This window comes from Lissotriton helveticus, chromosome 9, assembly GCF_964261635.1.
Source record: "Lissotriton helveticus chromosome 9, aLisHel1.1, whole genome shotgun sequence".
Lineage (NCBI taxonomy): Eukaryota > Metazoa > Chordata > Amphibia > Caudata > Salamandridae > Lissotriton > Lissotriton helveticus.
In genome coordinates this window covers 594,371,416-594,397,937 of record NC_136070.1, presented here as the reverse complement: position 1 = coordinate 594,397,937, position 26,522 = coordinate 594,371,416, and the positions used below count along the sequence as shown (strand labels likewise).

General features: G+C 44.9%; 2 protein-coding genes across 3 annotated transcripts in view; one reads left to right on the top strand and one right to left on the bottom strand.

Moving 5' to 3' along the window:
- Positions 1–26,522, bottom strand: part of HNRNPUL2 (heterogeneous nuclear ribonucleoprotein U like 2) — a 473,541-nt gene that overhangs the window by 45,533 nt on the left and 401,486 nt on the right. The window lies entirely within an intron of this gene.
- Positions 1–26,522, top strand: part of TUT1 (terminal uridylyl transferase 1, U6 snRNA-specific) — a 233,739-nt gene that overhangs the window by 163,664 nt on the left and 43,553 nt on the right. The window contains exon 9 of the mRNA XM_078660593.1: positions 5,836–5,928. Coding sequence (XP_078516719.1) covers positions 5,836–5,928 — 93 coding nt within the window. The remainder of the gene's footprint in view (positions 1–5,835; positions 5,929–26,522) is intronic.

Genomic DNA, 26,522 nt, shown 5'->3' with positions numbered 1-26,522 from the left:
GAGGGTTATCAAATGGTTTATGAAAACAGTTTTCTGCACTCTTCCCCAGTGTGAAAATCGGCACCATCAGCACAGCCTAACATAGCTCTGGCAGCATTAATGAAAGCCTCATTTGAATTAATTAACAGTTATGATTCAGCAATGTGGAAATTACATCAACTAGAAGAGACCGTGCCTTGGTTTCCACATGGAAAAAGTTATCCTCAAAACCAACCAAAGGTTCATATCTAAAGAGCTTCTGTCATTTCCCTTGATTGAAAATATTCCCATACTAATATTTTTCATCAACCAGATTCAGCAGCACAGAAATAATTCTTCTCCTTTGTTAGTAAAAGAAGTGTAAAGTTCTGTTACATCAAAATAAGCACCTCCCAGCAATCATACCACCTCTTAGTGGCTTTTTGTTAACATAACAAAAGTAAAGCACTTTTTAAAAAGGAGTTTCACTGTGGATTGTCTGGTATTATGAAGGCTTCTGGCCTCATTAGAAATATTTTTTTTTAAAACTATCTGGCAACACAGAGCTCATTCCACAAGGGGCACAGCAGCGATTTCATTTCTTTGCTGAGGTTCCTCTAAAGTACAGTTGCAGAGCAGTGACTTGGAAGACAGTGTACTTCTTCTCCAAGGACTACTGCCTTGACGTGCAGTCCACAGCACTTACAATGAGCCTTACTACAACTGATAGTCTTTATTAATCTTTGTTCAATCATGTGAAGCTGTGAAAGATCCAGTGCAAATGATGAAAATATTACATATCCTTCTCAGGATTCCCAGCCGCCTGACAATTGGGAATTTTAGTGTCTGTGAGAATCTATGAAAGCTATCAGTGCTGGATAACTTCAGGTAAGGGCAGGTGACATTCTATTATTTTTTTCCTCATGACTCTCAAATCAAGTTTCTCTGGGTGCCATGCAAAAGGTTTATGTGAGAAATTGAATTTTTTGGTTGAGTGGGGTGTTAACCCTGCTCAAGCAACAACCACAATCTGTCAGGGTGAACCAAAAAAATCACTAAATTAACCAGTGCTTATCCTCTGGTAACTTGGCACAAAGGCAGTCAGGCTTAACTTAGAGGCAGTGTGTACAGTATTTAGGCAGCATACAGACCGTAATAAAGTGAAAACACATCACAAGAAACATCCCACACTAATTGGAAAAATGGGAGTACATTTTAATAAGTTATGTAACATCAAAATGGCAAAACTCTAATTAGTAGAACCAGAGTTATGAATTGTTTGAAGTTTAAAGTAAAAAGTAGCTCATAAAAGATCAAAGCACCAACCGCAGACATCTAGCCGCGCAAGACCGTGTCTAAGCCCAAAAATATGTCCGACTGCAATGGCGCACGAGTTGGATACAAGAAGTGGATTGTACCCGGTCAGCGCTTACTTTTGGACGTGAAAGAAATTTTTAAGAAAGTGTTTTGACAAAAGTTCAGCTGGGCAAGGCTGCAGACAGTGTCCTGCTGAGGGTGCGTTGTCTTCGGGGAACTGATCGATGAAGGCGCAGTAAAGATTTTTACGAACAGACGTAATCTCTTTTTTGGCATGGGGCTTCAGCCGACGAGAGTTCCACAAGGCCGAATACCCCTTTGGCGAAGGACCGCTGAATAGGATTTTTTGTTGCAAAGAAGATTGTAGTGGAAGCCACTAAGTCAGGCCAACTGACGATTCACCTTGGGCGCATAGACAAGCAGGTTAGTCCCGGTCTACTCTCAGTTCTGAGAGCAGTATCTGGCCCAAAAACTCCTTAATGCTGAGTTTTGGATTTGGATATCTGGGCACCTTTGACACCACAGCAAAGGGTCCAGGACTGGAGGGGCACCACTTGCGGGTTTAGGACTCTTCTCAGGCTGGGTCCAGGTGTGGTTTTGATATGGTTGGGGCCTTTTCTGTTCGTGAGGCTTTGATCAGGAGGCCAGCCAACATTGCCTTTGGAGTCACTTTAGCAGTTGGGCGTTTGAGTCATAAAACAGCGCTGAAGCAGCAGGGCATGCCTCTGAGCGTTCAGGGCAGGCTCCAGACAGCAAAGCAGCCCACCTAGGTGCAGCAACGCAGTCTTGTGGAGTACAGAGCAGGCCACAGCAGCAGGCAGTCCTCAGAGTCCTTCTGCAGGTTCTGAAAGGGAACTGATGAGTTGGTCTGAGGACCCTATTTTTATACCTCGTGCCTTCTTTAAAGATTCTCGAATATTCCCTTTGAAGTGCTTGAAGTTTCCTGTTTCCCCTGCCCAGGCTCCAAATTGGCTACACGAACAATGCAGGGGTGACCAGTCCTTTGTGTGAAGGCAGAGCACAGTCTATTCAGTTGCAAGTGGGGCTGTGCCCCCATCCTGGCAGTTGCTGGCCTATCCAAGTGCACCTAATATCTCTATTGTGTGGTTGTCTGGGAGGAATATACAGCATCCAACTGCCAATTAGACCCAGTCATGTGACCTAGGACAGGTTGCATGCACCGAATAACTAGGGTTTTACTGTTAAGAGGAGTTTAAATTGTAATCCCTCAGACTCCCAAAAAAGTAAAATTTCTTTACCTGATCCCGAACAAAAGTTAGCACTTATTAAATGTAATAAGGCAACATATTTTTTGTTATATGGGAGAGGTAGGCCCCACAGTAGAGAAAAACACTACCAGGACATGTAAATCTTAAAAGTACATGTCCAACCTTTCAATTGCAATGCATCCTGCCCTATGGTCGACCTAGGGCCTACCTACCTAGAGTTCTGCCAGCTCCTGAGGCGAAAAGCTGGGAGATTTTACTTGAGTTTTAAACTTTGGTGTGTAATTACTGTGTGATTTTAAAAACTTACTGCTGCTTTCACGTGCATTTTCCCGGCGAGCGGATCTCAGCGCTCACGAGGGATCTTGACACACCTGCGCCGGCTGAGGGGAAGACTGCGGCCACGCCCACCACCCTCAGGCCACGCCCCCTCACCTCTTCGCTTTTAAAAAGCTTGCTGAACTACAAGCGCGAACAGAGTCCTGCCAGCTCCTGAGGCGAAAAGCCGGGAGATTTTACTTGAGTTTTAAACTTTGGTGTGTAATTACTGTGTGATTTAAAAAACTTACTGCTGCTTTCACGTGCATTTTCCCGGCGAGCGGATCTCAGCGCTCACGAGGGATCTTGACACACCTGCGCCGGCTGAGGGGAAGACTGCGGCCACGCCCACCACCCTCAGGCCACGCCCCCTCACCGCTTAGCTTTTAAAAAGCGCGCTGAACTACAAGCGCGAACAGAGTCCTGCCAGCTCCTGAGGCGAAAAGCCGGGAGATTTTACTTGAGTTTTAAACTTTGGTGTGTAATTACTGTGTGATTTTAAAAACTTACTGCTGCTTTCACGTGTATTTTCCCGGCGAGCGGATCTCAGCGCTCACGAGGGATCTTGACACACCTGCGCCGGCTGAGGGGAAGACTGCGGCCACGCCCACCACCCTCAGGCCACGCCCCATACACAGTATAAAAAACATGTGCTTCCCCCGGAAGCGCAGCGGACGGGCGCAGCGGGCGCGCCTAAGGCAAGCCCGTCTGCGCCCGTCCGCGACCGATTCGCGCCCAGCGCCAGCCATGCTGCCTGTGCACGGTCACACAAACAAAGGTTAGTTTGGACCAGCGCGGAGCTATTGTCGCTGAACGCCGCCACTCCCTGTCAGGCGCCTGAGCTCAATTTAACAAATCTCGATCTACCCCCTTTTTGCTTACTCTGCCAAAAATCACTTGGCGATGTGGCACCCCAAAGAATCGCACTCTCCAAATCAGAAAGCCGACTGGCATCCAACATCTCCACAACTTACTTTAGGGCCGGGCTACTCAATTGTAGATCCCTCCCCAAGCATGCTGATGATCTATGTCTGTTGATAGGACTCTGAATGGGACGCCTTATTTCTTACAGAGACTTGGCTTAACGAAGATAACATGGCATCCATTTCTCTAGCAGTCCCGCCTGGTTTTAAACTTAGCTTCTCTAATAGAAAGGAAGACAGAAGGGGCGGCGGCGTGGCTATTATCTATAATGATAAATACACATTGGCGTCCTCTACTCCTACCACCTTTCCGGGTATAGAGGGGCTGCACTTCTGCCTTCAAATCACCCCCCAACTGTCTCTTACAGGTCTAATCATCTATAGACCCCCGGACTGTCCGGCGTCATCCTTGTGTGAACTTATGGACTTCATAGTCCTAAGCTCTCTAGCCCACCCGCACTATATCGTAGCTGGTGATTTTAACATTCATGCCGACAATCCAGACTGTCCACAGGCTACTCACCTTATCACAACACTGCAAGCTGCTAACCTAACTCAAGTTATTTCCGGTCCCACGCACCGGGCGGGTCACATGCTGGACCTCTTTTTCTCCAACATATTGAATACTAAAGCAAAACCTCCGATACCATTGTTATGGACGGATCATTTTTTAATTACTCTTTCTATCTCATTCTCTTCTCAATCTCAGATTATAGGAAACGCTCTTATGTGCGGAGAAAATGGGACAACATATCAGCAGACACCCTATGCCATGCTCTTACAGCAAATCCCCTACCACTAACCTCTGATGTAAACTCTGATGCAGTGTCGATGAATTGCTGGATTGGCAACCTAGTGGATTACATACATGGAGTGAAATAACCATACTGGCCAGGAGCACATCTGTGCCACACATTTACACTACAAACACTTGACAGGGCTCGACAAATCCACTCGCCCGCTCGCAAATGCGAGGGAGAATTGCTGAGGACGAGCTATTTTTGGGTCCTACTCGCCCTTTCTGGCGAGTAGGAAGATAAACTAACTTTTGTCCTCCGTCTTTGAAAACAGAGCAAAAGTGACAAGATAACAAGATTTAAAGGCATTTTTATTGCTCACAAAGGGAATGAGCAATAAAAATGCCTTTAAATCATGTTATCTTGTCACTTTTACTCCGTTTTCATAGACGGAGGTCAAGTGGGTTGCAGTCAGGTCGAGGGGATGTTCCAAGGTACTAGACCTGCAGGACTAGTACAATTTTTCAGATTTTTCGAGCCCTGACTTGAGTAAAATGTATTACTTACTTGAGACCGAGTTTGGCCTGTGCCCTTTAGGAGGACCTGACAGCATAGAGGCCTGGAGATATAAAATGATATATAGCTAAACGTAGTGCCCTCTTCTTTAGTAGTCCCTGCGATTTGCACAGTGACTCATACAGGCGCTGCCTGAAGAAGAGAGCTGTCTTGTAGGGATAGAGATAATGTTTTTTAAGCAGGCACCATCTCAGACAAAGCAAGAAAAGGACCATAATATCAAATTTCTTCAGAGTGGAGGCATCTTATGGCAAACTCCTCTTTCACCAGCTTTGTCTACCTATATGCTTCTAGTCTATGCTTTCATCGTCATACCACCGTTTACCATTTCTCCCACCCCTTGTTTTTCATCCTTCCCTCATTAGACCCATTCACCTCATAATTCTCCTTCCTTTACCTTTCCACCTACTTTTTCTACTTCTGTTTATATGTAACCTCCCCTCTCTTCCGTCCCCCCTTCTTACTCCAATTTGAACTTGCACTTAGTTTAGTGTAATTTGCTTGATTGGTTTCCTGGTGTACACCTTTCAAATGAATTTGTTTAAGGTGTTTTTTGTACCTTCAGAAGCACAAAGAGTTGCATTTGTCTGCAAGATGTGAGTTTCTAGGAGGAGTCCTGTGGTGGGGTATATGTTACAAGGTTTAGATATCGCCTTTGTCCGCAGGGAGAGTGTAGTAGAATTCTTGGTTGTGTATGTATTGTGGGGTCAGGGAATTCCTTGTTTCACATGTTGTGGGGTTGACAAGGTGTTTATATGAGGCTGTTTTTCCTTCCTGCAGAGAAGTCTGAGCAGTTGGTCGTTGACAGCTGGGATTGCACCCTCCCGAAGGACTCTTCCAAGTTAGAGCAGAGTGCCAACACAGAAACCCTGCGTAAGTTACTAGAATGAAAGACTGAGTGGAAATTTCTTTTTGTGCTTGACAGAGAGACCAAAGAGGTCTTGGAAGAATATATGAGGGCTTTCGCAAAAGAACGTATGAGAGTACAGACAGGGGGAAAGTTATGTAAGTTGGAGACATGTGGGACACGGAGAAGATAAACTAGAAGCCTGTGACAAATGCTTTGATAGCAGCTGATACAAATGTCCACTGAGCCTTGATTGGTCTTGTGTAAACCACCTCTCACTCCAAGAATCCATCCATGAAGGCAGATCAAACTTCTTTTCTGCTGTAAAGGAACATTATGGCCAAGACACCTTATCTGGCCCCTCAAAAAATGCACATAATTTTACTGCACTCGCAATCCCAGGAAAAACTGTCTGTAGTAACAATGGCACAGTCCTGTTCTCTGACTTGTGAAGCAGACATTAAAGAGAATGAGTTTGGCTAGGGTTATAGTCTATGGGAGCCATCTTTCCTCCAGAAAACCCACCTGCAAAATAAATCCTGGACCCCCACCACATTGGAAGCATTTTAGTTTACTCGATACGACCCAGAAGTTGATGGGCCGGATTCTACTGGAGAGATTACTGGGCTGGATGGAGGAAAATAAAACTTTGACCACCCTTCAAGCGGATTTAGATCAGGGGTCTCGACTTTGGACCAGATCTTTCGCCTGCAGGTCCTATATTGGAAAACTGCAAGAGTAGAGGGTGGCAGCCTCTACCTTGTTTTTGTGGACCTGCGGGCCGCATTCGATCTGGTTCCTAGGGAGAGGCTCTGGACGGTGTTGGAGGAACTTGGTCTCCCTCCTTACTTATTAGATGCCCTAATCCGACTTCATACCGGGAATTATGCCCAGGTGAGGTGCGGGAAAAACGGGGAACTATCTGGCCGCTTCCCTGTTACCCGGGGCGTACGCCAGGGTTGCGTACTGGCACCTACACTCTTCAGTTTGTATGTTAATGGCCTGATAGATAGACTTAATTGTGTCAGGGACAACGACGCCCCACGCCTGGCCACTGGCAGGGTGCCCGCTCTGATGTTCGCGGACGACACTTTGTTGTTGTCGCGGACATCATCGGGCATCCAGCGGGTTTTGGGCGGTTTTGTCTCCTTTTGTGCCTCGCGGGGATTGGAGATCAACTTGGAAAAAACCAAGTTCATGATCTTCAATCCCCCGAGGCACACCCGCCCAAACCCAACACTGAATGGAACCCCACTTGAACGAGTCAAGACCTTTATATACCTGGGGGTGACTCTGACTGAGCATTTTACATGGGACCATCAAGCCTCCAAATACTCTCTGAGACTTGCACAGATCACGGGTGGTGTAGGTAGACTCCATAACGCCTCAACCTTTAAATCGGCTACCCCTGCCCTAGAGATATACAGAACACAGGTTAGGTCTGCTGCTTTGTATGCTGCCGAACTCTGGGGACATATCAATGCATGTAACTTAATGAAAGTAGAGCAGTCCTTTATGCGACATCTGTTTGGTCTCCCACAAAGCACACCCCTCCTACCATTACGTTTGGACCTGGGTCTGGAACCTATCTCTGACTTGGTGGCTGCACGTCCCCTGCTCTATTGGAGAAGGCTCTGGTCTGTCCCGGAGCTTGAACCCTTTAGAACAGAATTTAACACTATTTGGGGACAGCTAAAGAGCAAGAATATACCATGGCTGGTGCATGTGAAGACTCTCTTTTATCAAATTGGCCTTCCCCAACTGTGGGATACACCGGAGGACAGCTGTATGAGGATGCAAAGGACTGTACTGGTGGCAGCTGTAAAATCGTACAATCTTAAATTGTTACATTGCTCTACTTCCCTGGGCAGACTGTCAACTGAGTTCCTTGCAATAAAAGTCGAATATAGGACGGAGGTGTTTCTGGATTTGGTGCAGCCTCCACTAGCAAGAAAACTGTACATCCAATTGAGGCACGGCTCCTTACCAGTAGGGGCACTGACATCCAGATGGGCAAAAACGACAAATGCCAACTGCCCTGCCTGTAATTATGCCAGAGAAGACATTGTACATATCCTTTTCTTCTGTCCAGCATATAGTGAAATTCGAAAATGCTGGATCATCCCATTATGCAAAAATCTTGGTTTTCGACACTGTGCGCACGCTTGTAGAGTGCTAACTTATGACACTGCCCCTCCCATTGTTTTTGCCGTCTCCCGGTTTCTGCTAGGCATGTGGCGGAGAAGAACAATTTTTATCTACAAGAAATAACGGATTGTTGTTTTTATCCTTTATTATTCCCTTGATAACCAAAGTTTAATAACTTTTTAATTTTAATGTATCTATGTTTTATTATTGTGCTTGTATATATTTTATTGCACTTTTATGGTCTCAGACCGAAATAAAGTTATCAAAGAAGGAGGAAACATTTTAGACAACAGCAGAATTTGTGGATGGAGTTTGGTTTTTGTTGGTAAAACTGTTCCAGCATAAGATCTCTGTTTACCAGGTTTAGCACTCCTGGGTCTAGAATGGAATATTAATGTACTGAAAAATCCCCCGGCATCTTACAAATACATATTCATAATATATCATTAAGGGCCAAGCAAGCATGAATATATGACAATGGAAGCTTATTTATATAACAATTGATACAATAGCATAAATTACATTGCTTGAATTGTATTGTTTTTAGGGTTTAAAATTATCAAGCTCATTATAAATTTTAAATCTACATACAAAACCATAGTCTTACCTACACACAACCAGTCAAGCAAGCTACATTTGCATGCATCAAAACAAGGGTGTTTAGACTTAAACACCCAACATGACTGATACATAAAAATGATCTCAAAACAGCTCATTAATGAGACCAGTACAAATATCTTGTGAAAAAGATAGTAGCTTGTATTGTTCAGTTTCACATCCAAAGGTACATTCTTCAAGGTACGTTCTTCTAGAGTGGGATATGCCTAATGCAGTTCCTGCCCAACTTCCATCTTGTGCCCCACTCTCTGTTTCTGTGGGGGTAGAAGGGAGCATGTCTATCCCCCCTCTATTTCCTCCCTCCTTCATCTCTTTTGGAGATTCTCAATGAATTCTAGGTGTCCCAGGATGCATGGGCTGTGATGTCCTTTTTTACAGAGTCCCCTTACACCCCAGTCCATAGAGAAGATTTGACCCCCTTAAGTCACTCCTAATCATCAGACATCCCTAAACCATTCTGTTACCACAAGTGGACACCATTTAAAAGAGGGGGGATAGTGCAGCTTAGGTGGAAGGGAGCCTCAGCAAAGAGCAAACATGTTTAGTCATTTACCAGTGTAAATGTTTCTGTGCCAATGACTCCTTTATTCTCCCAAGCAGGGAATATGTAGTGTAGAAGCCCATGCAGTGTGTGCTTTACTTCTCTGGTCGTGTCACTATTGAAGATTCTGGCACTTGGAGTCTTTTCTGTAGCTGTTGTCAAAGTATAACTGCAAGCTGCTTGATTCCAACGTCTATTTGGAAATATTTACAGAGCTACCTTCACTTCTTGCATCATAGGTTCAGTGTTAAGCATCAAGGCACATGGTAGGCAGCCGCATTTTAGTGTGACAATTGTTCTTGCTTCTTTGCAACGTGGGTTAACTCCCTGTAGAGATTTGTAGAAACACAGTAAAGAAGGATGTATCTTTTCATAAAGTGAAGCAGGGAAGGAAATAGGATCACCTGAACTTAGGGCTGCAGATGCTCCACTCCCACAGGATCGAAGAGTATAAGACAGTGGTTTTCATGTGCTGGACCAAGAGAAGGAATGAGGGGTCCTAAGAATCCAGGGGTGTAGGAGGTCCAAGGGGAGGAATGAGCAATCTTTCTTTGTGGTGCTAGAACTGTGAGGGGAAATGTGTGCTGTGCCGGCTATGGTTGTGTACTTGGATGGCCATTTAACTTAAAGTGATAATCTTGGTGAACTGGTAAACTCGTCTGTTAGGGGGGATAGAGTTTTATCAGGTGGAATAATGGTGGTATGTTGAGTTCCTCTAGTAGAGATGCAAATCCTCACATTGCTAGGAAAGTTCAGCCCTTAGCATATGTTTTTCTTTTCTAGCATACTCCTCTGATTTTACTAGTGAGCTTGACATATGCCGCTTCACTTACTTACTTATGCCTACTACCCCTCCTGGGGTAGAAGCTATCAACCAGGACTCTACCGCCAACTCTGACTTTTCTTTCAACCTGACTCCAGGTATAACCCATCTCCTTGTGGTCAGCCTCGGTGCCAGGTGTTTCTTGGACTTCCTCTTTTCCTTTTCCCTTCACGGTGCCAGGTCCGGTCTTGCCTGCTGGTGTTCGAGGTGGGTTGGGGAGGGTGCGACCTATCCATCCCCAGCTTTTTTTCATGATCATGAGCAGGGAGTTGGAAAGTCTGCTGCCATAGATTGTTTTTGCTGCTGATGGTGTTTGGACTGTGAATTTGGAGGATTTTCCTCAGACAGGGGTTGATGAAGGTCTGGACTTCGTTGTCCTCCATGTTTCTGCTCCATACAGAAGGACCGATTTAACGTTTGTGTTAAAAAGTCTGATCTTGGTTTGCAGCGTTTGGTCTTTGGAGCTCCATATCTTCTTTAGCTGAGTGACGGCAGCCCTTGCTGTGCCGATTCTTGCCTTGACATCAGTGTCTGTGCCGCCCTGCTTGTCTGTGACACTGCCCAGGTGTAATAATCCAGGAAAAGCTAGATTTTCAAGAAGTTTATTTAACAGCACAGCATCATATCCTAGTACAGCAGTATCCAGGTTAAAACTGACAAACAGTGCAGAATGCTGCATGAGCAAAGCTCTGTTCAGAATATGGAATGTATACAGAAACATAACATGTCACATGCAGTTAAATAGACAGGATTAAAGGTTACATAATAATACAACTATTACAGAATACAACACATCTCCCTCATTAAATAAATAAACAAAATATATATATTATATGAAATCCTGTAAAGCAGTGGGTCTTCTTCTTAAACGCATATCATCTTTGACTCTTGATGCTACTGAGTCAGAATAAGAACTAGATCCAGTCTCACCATTGGAAGTAACACCTTGACTTAAATTACCTTGAAACTGGAACTGTACATCATATTGTGTTGGACATTTAGCAACCTTGCTCACATTCCAGACTTTGCCATCTTGAGTGATAGCAGAATTACTGAACACTCTTTTGATTTGAATTGGTCTACCAAACTTACTCATTCCCTTGCTAACTATGTAAGGTTTCAAAATCCTGACCCAATCACCAACAGCCAAACCATGTTCTTTTGTTTTCCACTTCTTATTGTACCACACTGCTGACTTACTTTGTTTACAACTAACTTTGTTCTCAACCTTTTGAATGTCAACTTCATCCTCTCCCAAATTTTTACACTTCTCCTTAAACCACCAAGGAGATATAACTGATGCAGGATCTCTACCTTTAAGTAGTTTGAAAGGACTAACCTCCGTGGTGGTATGAGGAGTTATACGATATGTCCAAAGCTTTTCCCTGAGCACATTTAACCAATTACTTCTCTCCTTAATAGCATCAGCAACAAAACTCTTTAATACTCGGTTAAAGCGCTCAACCTGTCCGTTCTCATGTGGTTCATAAAGAGCTGTCCGAATTTGTTTAAAATTCCAGGTCTGTAAAAATGATTTCATCTCAGATGAAACTAACTGCACACCATTGTCAGACACTAACACAGAAGGGCATCCTTCTCTTGCAAAAACTTCCTTGAAAAAGGAAATAACAACCTCAGAAGTTACTTTAGCCACAAATTTCACTTCTGGCCATTTAGAATGATAGTCTATCATGACTAATGCAAAGCGTGAGTCCTCTGGTAAAATATGGAAAGGGCCTGAAATGTCAAAAGCTATTTTGTTCCAAGGAAACTCTGGCCATTCACCGTTTTAAGGGGTGGAACCTACAATTTTAGCATCTTATCATTACTACAACACTCGCTACACTCTCTAACAGTACGGTCAACAAACCTATCCATCCCTGGCCACCAAAAATTTAACCTTATCAGACCACTCATGGCTGAGATGCCAGGATGAGTTTTGTGTGCTAACTTAAGTATCAACTCTTGTACACCACCTGGCGGAATACATTTACCAGATTTGAAAATCAATTCACCTTCACAACACAACTCATCTGCTACATTATAAAATGGAAGTAAATCATCCCTGACATTAGCTTTATTGGGCCAACCCTCTAAAAGATATTTCTTTAACATTACCAATTTCTTATCCTCATCTTGACATTTCATCCAAAACTGTTCAGTGATATCCTGATACTGAGGAGAAACAAAATCAGAAAGACTTAAAACAAAATCGATCTCCCTAAGTCCATTAACATTATCCCCCTTACTTTCACAAGGAAGACGTGACAGACAGTCAGCAGTAACATTTTTTTTTCCAGGAATGTATTCTACTGTAAAATTGTATTCCTGTAACTTTGATGCCAAGCGTGCAATTCTTGCCGCGGAGTTCCAAACTCTACCAACCGATAAGATATGTACAAGCGGCTTATGGTCGGTTCTCAGGATAAACTTGCTGCCCCATATATAAATTCTGTAATGTTCAATGGCCCACACACAAGAAAGCAGCTCTCGTTCAATAACCGCATACCTGCGCTCCGTCTCACTCAACGTCCTAGAAGAAAAAGCCACATTCCATTCAATGACACCATCCGTTTGAGATAGCACACACCCCAAACCATACAAACTTGCGTCAGTGGTGATGATACATTTCCTACCCATCCTAAAAGGTTTCAAAGTTGGTGAATAGACAATATCGTTTTTTATATCAGTGAATGCTTTTTCTTGTTCAGCTTCCCAAACAATCGTATTACTTTGCCTTAATAATCTTCTTAATGGCTCCATTTTGGTAGCAAAATTAACTACAAATTTGCTGTAATATTCACACATGCCCGCAAAAGAAAGCAGTTGTTCCTTATTGTTTGGGGCTGGAGCACTGAGAATGGCTTCCACATTTGATTTTTTAGGAATTAAACCTTCCCCCGATAATGTATGGCCCAAGTACTCAACAGATTTCCTAAAACGTTTGCATTTGTGTGCCTTAAGGGTAAGACCATACCTCTCCAGTCTACTACACACTTCATCTAAGTGTGAAGCATGCTCAACCTCATCTTTCGAAAAAATTAAGATGTCATCCTGAAAGCACTTAACAAACACATTAAGGTCTCTAAAATTTTGGAACATAACCCATTGAAAAACAGAGGCAGCAGATGCCAACCCAAAAGGCATCCTTTTGTATTGGAAAAGTCCCATAGGAGCGATGAAGGCTGTATACTTTTTAGATTCTTCAGTAAGCTCAATTTGATGGTACGCCGACCTAAGATCAAATGTGGAGAAGATCTGCGCACCATCAAAAAGGGAAACAAGCTCATTAATGTTGGGAAGGGGATGACAATCGATTATAATATTGGAATTGAGTGCCCTCAAATCAATGCAGACTCTCAATTTTTGGTCGGGCTTCCGCACCAGAACTATGGGCGAAACCCATTCTGACGACTCAATGAGCTCTATAATGTTGTCCTTCAGCAAATCATTTAACATTTCCTTTAGTTCATCATTAAGAGGAACCCCTCTTAGCTTTTGTTTAACCGGATGTGCCCCTTCCTTCAACACAATTTTATGTGCAAAGTTTTTCAATTTCCCTAACTGATCACAGAAAACTTTTCCAAATTTGTTGCTCCAAAATGAGATATCATTTTTCTCTTCCCCACTAGAACAAATAGAATTGATCATTTCTTGCTCACTACAAAGAGAGACAGGATCCTTGGCACGTGGATTTTATTTGATGCCAAGTTCCCATTGGAAATGCCAACCAAGCACATTGACTCCTTTTACAGCAATGTATAATTTGATGTGAGCTAACCTTCCCCTAAAACTTAACTGAACTTTTAAAAATCCTTCAATATCAATCTTGTTCCCATTGAAGCCTTCTGCTATTATATCCGATGGTTGTATGCTAGAAATATCACACACATCTTGTAATTTTTCATTAAAGTATTCCTTAGTAATTATAGTCCACGGGGACCCAGAATCCACCATAAGCTCAATGGCAATAGTAAAGATATGAAAAATACATTTGGGAGATTTCTTACTGGTTAACACTACACACCCACTTTGAACAATAGAAACAACATAACCTCTGTCAAGGTCCTGTTTTACATCCTCAACATTGCTAATGGAAAATACCTTTGTAGGAGTAATAGTGTTAGTGGGTGGACGTGATTGTCCTGCTCGCCATTGGACATTATAACGTTTTTCTCTACAAACATTTACTAAAGTGTCCCAACCTACCACAAACGTTACATGTTTTGTTCGTAGCAGGACAGCCCTAGAAAGAAGCAATGTGTGATCTGCTACCACACCTAAAACATGACACAGAGCTATTAGTAAAATCTGTTCTTCTGTTATTGATACTATAAGCATTTTTTGTTCTCACTTGTGTAGGCATAACATTTTTTCCATCCACTTTGGGCTTTACAATGCATTTTTCTTCTTCCGTATTGGTTTTTACTAGAATTAGAACTTTGTTTAACTACTATATCCATCCATTTTTCTGACATTTCAGTGGATTTAGCGATGGCAATAGTTTCTTCCAAATTAGGGTAACCTATACACACCATAATTTATCCTGAACCTTTTTGTTCTTAACATGAACAATGATCTGGTCACGGATCATTTCATCGGACATGGCGCCAAAATTACAATGCAAGGTTAAAGCTCTTAAAGCAGTGAGAAAATCATCAAAAGATTCTTCCTGCTTTTGTGCTCTAGTGTAAAATTGGAAGCGATTTAAAGCGATATTAGCCGTGGGTTTGAATCTTTTCTCTAATCTACCAAGGGCTTCAGTATAAACATTCATAGTATCACCACTACCAGTAGGAACTGAAAACTGGGGTAAAGTTCTAAAAATCTCTTGGCCCTCAGACCCTAAACAGTGCAGTAGAATACTCATTTTCCTCTCTGCCCCCATACGTTCTCCATCAATAGCTCTCATATAATTGAAAAATTCCTCCTTCCACCTTGACCAAGGCATGGGAGGATCACCCTTGATCTGTAAAAACTTAGCAGGAGAATCAAACTGCATTGTAACAATGGACAAGCAATTCAAAGTAGACTCCAAATTAAAATAGAAATAAACACAATGAAATAAGCTCAAGGTACTTGCCCAAATGAAAATAAGCTCAATCAAAGAATTGAATAAATGCAAGTTAGCAATAGTTAACACACAAAAACAAAAAAATATATATATAAAACAAATTGTCAATGTAGTTGTAGATGTTGGAATAGAAGAAAGAAATCCATCGATGTCTTCCAATAAATCTGGCTGGTAGGCACTATTGATAGAACTCGACAATGAATTGAAAAGAAAACACAAAAGGTAATGCCAAAATGTACAAACGAAAAAAAAAAAATAGTAACAAACTGCAAGCGCTAATATTTAACAATAAAATATGGAAGCCCTAAATAATGATGAAGATGTTCGCGTTTGCCTAAAATGAAAATCGTATAGCGGTTGCCAAGTAACTCGACAACAAACAAAAAAAAATAAAAAATGGAGGCACGTTGCACGTTGCGTGACTCGCGTCACGTGATGACTTCACACGCTGCGCGAAGACGTTTTCTTCGTCCTGCTCACGCTGCGCGATGACGTTTCCTTCGTCCTGTTTACCCGCTTCACGTGATGGTCTTACATGCTCCGTGGTGACGTTTCCTCAACGTACCAAAACGCTTGCTGTGCGTGAAGATGCCAGTGGTTACCAAGTAGCAGGAGCAATCATTCCAACGCTGAAGAGATTGTAAGCATACACAACCAGTTGCTAAGAAACCGGTGAACCGCTATGACGTAGCATGGAGAATCAGCATCAATCGAGTAGCAGGTAACAGAACAGTTAAATGATGCACACGATGTAAAAACAAATCCAAAGTACCTTCCAAACTTTGAATAACAGGAACTCCTCGTGAAAACAATGTTCCTTGCAGTAGAATAAAATATAAGGTTCCTTCAACAATTAAACAACCAGTAAAAGTCCGAAAACGTTCCAAATTGCTCCAAAATTGCAGTAATGGGTCCAAACTCCGCTCCTGTGCTGAAGATGGCTGCAGTAAGGTTGTCCTCATCTCCAAAATTTGTAATAATCCAGGAAAAGCTAGATTTTCAAGAAGTTTATTTAACAGCACAGCATCATATCCTAGTACAGCAGTGGTAGGTTAAAACTGACAAACAGTGCAGAATGCTGCATGAGCAAAGCTCTGTTCAGAATATGGGATGTATACAGAAACATAACATGTCACATGCAGTTAAAGAGACAGGATTAAAGGTTACATAATAATACAACTATTACAGAATACAACACCAGGTAAGTGAAGGCCTCAACCTCTTCGAGTGCAACACCTGCAGTTGTGCTGTCTGTGTTAGCCTTCAGGATCTTGTTTTTTCCCTTTGGATGTTGAGACCAAGTTGTGCTGATGTGGCGGCCACATTGTCTGTTTTCTCTTGCATCTGCAGATGGGTATGGGAGAGTAAGGCCAGGTCGTTAAGGTGTGTCCATTGGATTCCCCTGTCTCCCCCTTGCTGTGGATGTCTTCATGATCCATTTTATGGCCAGCACAAAGAGAAAAGGCGAGAGCAAACAACTCTGGCAGACTCTAGTCCTCACTCGGAAGACTTTTATGAGTTGTCCTCTGTGGACTATCTTGCAGTTCATTACCTCGTAAGAGTTCCTGATGATTCTTACGAGTTTATCTGCCACACTGTTGTGGCGAAGAAGGTTCCATAGGGTCTCTCTGTCCATGCTGTGAAATTCCTTCTCATAGTCGATGTCGTTAACATAGAGGGGGGAGGTCTTTTCCATCCACTGCTCAATGATAATGTGCAGTGTTGAAATCTGGTCTGTGCGGCTCTATCTTTACGGAAGCCAGCTTGCTGGTCTCTCAACTGAGCTTCGACTTGTTCCTTCATTCGATTCAGGATTCTATTGAACACTTTGCCTGGTGTTGATAGAAGGGTTATCCCTGTAATTTGCGCAGTTACTCAGGTCACCTTTCTTGGGGATCTTGATGAGATATCCCTCCTTCCAGTCCGATGACACCCTTTCCTCTTTCCAGATCTTTCCAAACATGGGGTAGAGCATGTCTATTGATATTTCAATGTCTGCCTTCAGTGCCTCTGTAGTAAAATTGTCGGGTCCTGCTGCCTTCTCATTTCTCAGATGTTTGATGGCTTGCTGTATTTCTTCCTTGGTTGGTCTGCTGCAATAAATTGGCAAGTCCTTGTCAGCTGGCTGTATGTCTAGAGGAGACTGCGTCGTGGGCTGGTTCAGCAGTTTTTCAATGTGCTCCTCCCATCTTCGTTGTCAAGCTCACTAGAGTGTCATGCCTAGAGGTCCGCAGACGGGCGGTCCCTTTAAGAAACTCCTACATAAGCAGTTAGAGCCCTTGGAGCGACGCTTTACGTCCTTGCGTCAAGCTCCCGTTTCTGCGTTTCCTGTCCTGTTTCCTGATTTCCGGTTATTCTTGTTGTGAACTGGCTCGCCTCGGTTCCTTTGCATTGAGGCGTTCTCCTTGTTCCTGCTGTGGTTCCGTATTCTGGAACTTATTCCTTGAGCCTCGTTTGTTTACAGACTGCTCCGCCCGACGGCCGGGTTTTCCTCCGTCGTCTGGCCGGGCAGAGTGTCAGTGTCCCCCTTGGTCTTGCTGGCTCCGCCCGACGGCCGGGTCTTGCTCCGTCGTCTGGCCGGGCAGTGTGCTGACCTCTCCTCTTTTCCCTTGGCTCCGCCCGACGGCCGGGTTTATACTCCGCCGTCTGGCCGGGCTGCTGCTTCCCCTTCATTTCCATTACCTGCTCCGCATTACAGCCGGGCTTGTTTTCCCCGCTGCCTTGCAGTGGATGCTTTAGGTATTTAGCCGTATTAATTCATCCCTCCACCCGGCGGCCGGGCTTAGTCTCCGCCATCCGGTGGTTCCCTTTACCCGCCATTTGTTTTCTTCTTGGTCCTATCATCTTCCCTTACCTCCTGAGTTCCTGGCCATACTCTGTGTGTGGGTACTGCACTTGCGTGGACTCGCTAAAGATACATCTCCACATCTCTCAGAAGCACGGTAACAGCGCAGTGCGCTATTCTTATGTTATTATCTCTAAGGCCATTCTTGAACTTAATGTATGTTTGTTTTGCATCTCAAACAGTTAGTTTCTACGTGAATGTTCTGATTCTGGGGTGCTCTACTGCGATACAGATGTTGGTTTAAGAGTCTTCTACATGTCATCAAGTAAGACTAACATAATCTTGAACAGTGTTATACAATTGCACAGTACACCTTGAGTAATCACTATTGTGTTTCTTGTTTGTACCTCCACCTTAGCTCAACCAAACCCCTGTCAAGTATCCACAGTTATATGCCAGCACAGTATAATTACTCTTGGTATGTAGTACACATAGCTTGTAGAGGTTACTGTTGTTATTTTGTGTATGATATTGAAGTTTAGTAATTCCTGTTTTGGTTTTAGCCCCTACACCCATCAGAGGTCCAGGCCAGGTGCATGTCCATCCACTCAGAAGTCTACAACCAAGAAGAATATTTTTTCCCCGCCTTTCCTTGTTTTGTCTCCCTGTTTTCCCCTGGCGAGCCTCTCGGTACTCTAGTGCTTGATAGTCGGAAGGCCGTAGGGGAAGGCTGTGGAATATTCATCGGATCCTTGGCGCTCCTGTGGAACCTGCCTGAGAACCATTACATAGAGTTGCTCAATATTTGATTTTGCTTCCATGGCAGAATAGACACCTCTGCTTCACTGAGGTTTAGCCCAAAAACTTCCCTCGCCCTACTGGAGGGCAGATTCTGCCCTTTACAAACTGTAGGGACACTGACAGGTTGTGTTGCTGAATATGTAATTGCATGAATAAAGATCAATTTACCTGTTCTTTTGAGAGAGGGTCTGCTGACACTTCTGGCAAAATGAGCTTAGTCCACCATAACTGGAACTATACTCTTCCTTTGAATTGTATTTTTGGGGTTTGACATGTTTTGTGCATGATGTGTATGGGTGTTACATGCTTGAACATTCAAGTGCTAGCTCAATGATTTCCTGTGGGAAAACATATGGATTGTAGCACAAGACAGGTCTTTCTCTTCAGGTTGTCTTTGTAAACCTTACAACCTGCCTTTATCTCTCCCCTTGAAAGGACTGTAGTTCAATTGGAGGGTTTCTGAATACCACATTCATGTTCAGTCATGCTAGTACTCTGTTACAAAAAAGACAAGATTGAGAAAGTCTTCTTTGACTACTATCATAGCTCTCTTCCCAGAACTACCCTGTGACAACTTACCTATTCTCAAGATATCAGATCTGTATGTTTCCTAATACACGTCTTTGCAACCATCTATGGCTCCCCCCTTTGTGATGTGCTGAGGACTATTTGAAGACAGTTGATGCCCCACTTAGCACATCTGCATTGTATTTCTAATCCACGTTCTCTTTTCTTATTATTTGCAGCCACCACCCCACCCCCCAGACTTCCACCACACTTGCTTTGTCAGTAACAGAGTGCCTGGAAATATAATTTTGTAGCAGGTGTAGTTGTAGTTCTCCAGTATTGGGGTGTCTTTCATAGATTCACATGCCTGAATCATTCCCCGTCGTCGGAGTGGGAGTCCCACAGTACATAAAAAAGCAATAATATGCCATAATTACATAGAAAAAACCTGGTAAAACCAACCAGGAAGTAAAGTAGCCCAAGCTACAGGAGGAGAAACAACCTCCACAACCATGACTATCCTAGTCATTGTGTATAGTCCAAACTGCAGCCAATCAGGCTACAGCACCCACCAGAAGGTTCTCCCCAGAGGCTCAGGCTCTCAGATTTTCCATCGCACGTCGTGTGAAGGGAGTCTCTCTTAGCTCTGCTCAGTACTTCTCTAATTTCCTTCATGAATCTACTTTTGAAGATGTCATCATCCAAGAAATCTTTATTCAGGCCCTGTGACTCTTGTGGAAAGCTCAGGCTTTTTAAGGAAGACCCCCACAAGAAGTGCATCTACTGCCTGTACCCTGACCACCAGGTGAAGGACTGCAAGATTTGTAGGACCTTCCCTCAGAAGAAAGAAAGAAAGTCCACATTTGTAAAGCGCACAATCACCCGTAAGGGTCTCTAGGCGCTGGGGGGCCGTCGGGAAGATTAAGCGAGCTATTGCCCAGAGTCACATGGTGCTGGGCTGACCTGCCGCCGGAGCCGGGGATCGAACCGTGGTCCCCAGATTCCAGCGTCAGTCGCCCTGGCCGCGGCGCCACACCTCTTCCACCAGAAGACCCTCAGGGACTGGGAGGGCCGCCTGCGTTTGTGGCTACAAAAGCTAAAGGATCAGGATCATCCTGTTTTAGAGGTAGGCAGTATTGCCTCTGGGTCTACCTCAGCCTCTAGGAAGAGGGCTGCTGAGGAGGTACTTTCTTCTCCTGGGGCTAAAGTTGCTAGGAAGCAGCAACCTACTAAGGGGTCTGAGAGGCCTTTCACATCTAAGGCTACTCCCCCACTAAGGAAAAAGTTGGGTCATCCACGCCCCCGAGAAGAGCAACTCAAAAGTTACCTCAAACATCTTCTGAGAAGACTATACCTTAGAAAGCGACCCTGCCGTCGACGGTGCCTCAGTCAACTTCTTCGTCGACCAGGATTCCAGTCAGCGCTACTTCAACGTCTATGGTAACTTTTACCTCTCCTAAGCCTGACATGATTATGTCAACAGCGTCTTCACCGTCGACGATGGTCTATGTATCTGTCCGACCTATCTCGTTGACGACAGAGTCTTCATCTGCCGTCGTCAGCGCCTCGTTGACGAGCAAGCTGAAGAAAATTCCGTCGACATTAGCTTTGTCTACGTCACCGTCAACGGTTGCCTTACCGTCGACGAACAAAGCATCGTCGACGGGCTCGTCGACGATTGCTTCGCTGTCGACGGAGAAACCACCGTAGACGAAGCCATCATCGTCGACGAGGACATCCTCGTCGACAAAGCGACTGCCGTCGACGAAGACACCATCGTCGACAAAGCCAACGACGAAGACACCGCCGTCGACGGAGCCACCTTTATCGACAAAAAACGCTTTTTCGTCGACGAGCCCTGTGATGGGGCCTCCGTCAACGCCGAAACTATCCTCATGTACCACCTTACAGGTCTGGTCACTGTCTACGGTGTTTACATCCGCACCAAAGCCTTCATTGCTTCAAAGGCGAGGTTCAAGCTTGGAACCTTTATCTCCTCTACGCTTGTCGCCTCGAGTTCCAGACAAGTTACTGGATTCTGATGAAAGCGAAGAGGATTTCGTAATTGAGGAAAGGTTTGGGACAGCAACAAGTCCTTCGGAATTAAATATTAAATATCACGAGGATGAACAGGAAGATCTGCATTCATCTGAGCACGTGTCGTCGCCTGTGGCTAATGTTTCTTCAGCTCAATTGCCCATAGCATTGCTTACAAATTTGCAGAGCATGCTGGATGATTATTACAGGCGTTTTCCTCCATCGGAGGCAGCAACCTCTGTACCTCTACTCCAGTAGTTCAGACGCCTATGCCGGATTTCAGACCTCCAAAATCTCCTCCACTTACAACGTCCAATCAAGCGGACGAGCAGCATTCTTCTGATGAAGAAGAAAGGGAAGAAGGAGAGGTGGACGATAGATCCTTGATGTCGGAGTGGGATGATTATCCGGTGCAAACTCCTTCTCCTCCACCACCGGCTACCGCTGATTCACCTCCAGTGGATGTAGGTGGTTTTCATCTGTTAATCAGACCCACCAGGATATAGCGGCATTGATTAGCAAATTTAGCGGCACAAAAATGGAAATTTAGCGGCACAAATATGGAAATTTAGCGGCATTTTATTTAGCGTTTTTTTCTACAAAAAAACACAGATATCTTAGTTTTTTTAGTTGTTTAACAACATGAAACTATGTATATTTGGTTTATTTACAATGTAGGCACTTTGTTTGGCTTCAAGGCTGCATATAGGACATAAAAATGTTAATGAATAAATGCCCCAAAAGCAATCCCCCCCCAAGGCCCGCCGCACACTGGGCATGCGACAGAATTACTTAGAGTGCTGTGCGGTGGATTGGATTGGGTGGGATGAACTGGATTAGGGTAGGGTGGTTTGGATTTAGGTAGATTGGGATGGAGTGAGCAACGGTTAATTTGCACACAAAAAAGTGCCAGGACTCTTGTCAGGAGGCAGCTTGCACCAGCCCTTTTCTCCTGTTAGTGTCACCTAAAACAGACTACTTACCGTGAAAGTGGGGAAGAGGATGTGGCACAATGGCCAAAGCTGCTGACTTCGGAGCTGGGGAATCAGGTTTGAGTCTCAGCATCAACTCCACATCCTGTGATTCTAGGCAAATCATTTAATCTCCCCATGCCTACCATAAATTAATGTGTCCTTAACTGGTGCTCATGAAAAGCGCCGGTGTTGATGATTAAGTGCCAGATTTGAGCACTGGAAACCACCAGCTCAAATTAGGCACTGAGGTGGGATAGATTGGATTTGGGTGGGGTGGTTTGGATTGGGGTGATTTGGATTGGGGTGAGGTGGGGTGGATTGGATTGTAGTGGCGCAGACTGTTTTGGATTGGAGTGGGTCAGATTGTTTTGGAGTCCGGCAGGTTGGAGTGGGCAGAATCATTTGGATTGGAGATGGACAGATTGGTGTCAGGCGATAGGAGAGGGCGGAAAGAGTTCAGCAAGTGAAAAGCTTACCCTGGAAATCTGCGGGTGGCGAGATTCTTTAACGGACAAGGCTGCCGGTGTTTAGTCCATTTCACATCCATCTCTGCAGCCTACTGCTTAAGGATGAGTGACTCTTCCTTTTCTGCCTTCGGCTCTCCGTTGAAGACTCGCTGCTGGGGTAAGAATGTGCTGCCCGGGATGAAGTATGGCTGCACACGATTTCAGTTTTTTGTCTTCACTTGTGCCATCGTGGAGGCGCCTTCATGATTGGTTCACATACAGCAGGCCCTCATTGGCTGCACCTATTACAGACTCGAGCAATAGAAGACAGCTCCGCTGGCCCACAGATTGAGACTTTTCACAAAAGGAGCTCACATGGAAAGGGAGGAGGGTGTGGGACGGCTCATGCAGCAAAGTGGGAGCGTTTGGGTACGGGGGAAGACCTCTCACTTTGAAGTCAGAGAAAGAAAATTAGCTTAGGTTCTTGAAAGCAGTAGTGTGACGACGGATGGACCACGGCAAATGTGCGCAGTGAGCATTCAACTCACTCTAGTTTTCTGTGCACAGTTACACACTATACTAATATACGAGATGAGTGGTTTCAAATTAAACTAAACGGACATTAGTAGTGCTAAAAGAAACAAATAATAACTCATAGTATGAATTTGTAATGTAAGTTCATATTGGGGAATATAAAAAATGAGGTAACTTGATTTATTGAAAAAGCCCAATAACAGGTCAGTTTACATAGAAGCATTACATTTGTATGTTCCATCGGAGTTTTATTCAAACGATCCTACTTCTGTCTAAAGCATACTTTATTAATTAAAGATATCTATAAGTGGCAAAAACTAGCTGGTAAAAGTGCAATAAGCTGACGGACGGCGCGGCGCCCCTGTCCTTCATTCAGTGTAAGCTCATTCGAGATAACGCTTTGCCGTTGTCGAAGATGCTACTGATATGATTGCACATATCTTACCACGCACATTTCCTGCTTTTATGGAAGTCTGCGCCAAAGAAAACAATATAATTCTGGGTAATATGGATGATAGATTTCCTGAAAGTCAAGCAATCTAATTATTTATTGTGGGATCAGCAGAGAGCACCCCTGGGGGGTCCCACAGAGCTGCCCCTCCCAGGCTTCCCACGGAGCGGGGCTGTTACTGCCTCCACAGGCCTGAGATCGACCAGATGGCTCTTTCCAACATCCCCCGCCCCCACCCCTCCGCAGACCTGCCCTGCCCCCTTTTAAAGGGGTCTAGATGTCTAGATTTCACGGGCACTTTTGTAAAAATCCCGCCATTTTTACAAAAGTGCCGATTTCGCAGGCACTTTTGTAAAAATCGTGGCATTTTTACAAAAGTGCCGATTTCGCGGCAAACCGCGAAATCCTGGAGGGTCTGGTTAATGGAGCGGGCTACAAAACGCTTTCATATGGAAATGGAACATACAGAGCAGGAATGCTTTTTGTATGATTTTAAAGACCAGCCGAGGAAGCAGTCAGTCTATTCCAATCGTAGATTTTACCTGGAAGGAAGGCATTAAAGTTATGTCTACTCCGGCTTCCATGCCTCCGATCCAGCCAAGAATTGATAAGAAATATAAGGCTCCTGAAAAGTCCCCAGCTTGCCTTGTGGGGCACCCGAAGTTGGATTCAGTGATTGTTCAGGCTGCGCAGAAAAGATCAAGGAACCCTTCTTCTCCAATCGCAGCCCCTCCAGATAGGGATGGCAGGCGTTTGGATGCTATTGGAAAGCGAGTTTCAACTATGGCAGCTACCACAGTCTGAGCCGCCAACTCATTGGCCATCCTGGGCAGATATGACCGGCAAATGTGGTCAGATATCGCGCCATATATTGATCTACTGCCAGAGTCTTCCAAGTCCGAAGCTCTAAAAGTTTTACAGGAAGGAGAAAGAATATCAGCAGAGATAATTGATTCTGCAGTTGACGTAGCCTCAACTGGCTTCAGGCAATTAGCAGGGGCTGCCGTCTTACGCAGGCAAGGTTGGCTGAAGTCCACTTCGTTCCGCCAAGAGGTTCAGACCAAGTGTGAGAAGTTGGCCTGATGTGCAGTGTTCACTATTCTAGTGATCACTATATATCAGTCCAAACAACCCTTATTGATGATTGGTTGTAAGTCAACCTTATAGACCAGCTATCCTAGTAGCATGGATACGAGCAGTCTAAGGCTAAGACTCTAGAGGGCGTGTTAAGCCAGCTGTTTTACCATCACATTACCCCTTGAACACCCAGGGAAAGGACACCACACAAGTGTTATGAAAATAAACAGTGTATTTATTAGAATCACAACAACCCTGTACTCTTTATGAGGACAGGGTGCTAAGCACACAACAAAACTCTTATGAAAATACTTAAGTTAGCACGTTATACACAAATGCCCGAGGGGCACGAAAAACCATATACTTTAAAAGTGGAATGCGAAATTACTAGCAGGTAAGTACAGTACTAATAGGCTTTGGACTCGCTAGGACTTGACTATAGAATCGTTAGATTACTTCTAGGAGACCTAGGGGACTCGGGTGCAGAGTGTGCACTCTCACGCGGGATGCGGGACAAAGTCTATGGGAGCTAGTAAAGGCAAAGTTAGTGTTCACGGGCGAACCCGACCTGGTAGGAAGAAAACGACAGTGGATCCTGACCCTAGGATAGTGAGGCTATGCTGGGACACCGAAGTGCCGAAGTTACCTAGCCCAGGGGCTGCAGCTGCATAGGTCTGAAAAGACGTCGGGGATCTCGTTGCCGGACCAGGAGCCTGGAAGAAGGAAGTTGCTGGCAGGCGACCAGTGAAGGAAAGTTCGATGGATCCAAGCCTGGATCAAGGAAGAAGAAAACCTGAAAGCAGAGGGGACCAAGTTCTTGAATCACTAGCCAGTGATTAAGTGGGCACCAGGATGGCACCGGGCGAAGTCACCTCGACTAGGTGAGTGGGCGACGCTGGCTCTGCAGATCTCACGGACCAGGAGGCGTTGTCGGCGACCAGGATGGAGAGGCGAGCTGTCCCACGATGGATGAAGCTGTCGGCGTCGAAGTTACCCAGGATTGGGCAACAAGCCTTGGCTAATTCAAGCCCACGCGGTGGACTCAAAATGGCGTCTTGAGTGGACCAGGAGGGTCCGGGGTGCTCCTCTTTTGGAAGGGAGCAAGGGCCAGCCTGGAGCAACCAGACCAGCAGCAGAAATGTCGTCGGGCGTCGTTCAGAAGGCCACAAGCCAGCGGGCTAGTAGCCAAACAACGCGGTGAGCAGCAAAAAGCAGAAGGGCCCCACGCAGATCGTGGAGATGCTGGGAGGCTGCACTTCGGTGCTGGTGCTGGAGCTGCTCAGGGTCGGGGCTTCTCGGACCCCAAAGCACTCACCAGGAAATTACTCGGCGGGCTTGCTGGAAAGAAGTCGTGCAGTCTTGAAGATGGCCGGTCCCTCGAGGTCTCGTCACACCCACGAATCTCAGCGTGACTGATGATGCAGGTAGAGGTCAGAGGTGCCAGGGAAGCCGGTTCTCGTCGAGCTGGGCAGTCTTGATCCGGAGGAGAGACTTGCAGCAGACCGCAGTGTTCTTAAGATGGTGCCTGCGGATGCAGGGTGACTACTCCTTAGTCACAAGGGAGAAATCTTAGGAAGAAGTCTTGAGTTCCTTTCGTGGAAAGTAGTTTCAGGATTCAAAGATGATCTGATTTGGAAGGGGGCCAGTTCCTACCTTTATCCTGTAAAAAGGGGCTGGCACGCGACTAAGTCCTGCCCTAGGGGTGGGACTAGGAGGGGGGTGGTTACACCCACTTCCTTGGCGGGCTTTTCCCCAGCACAGGGTCTGGAGTGACCCTGGAACTGGTTCCAGCCAGCCTATGCAC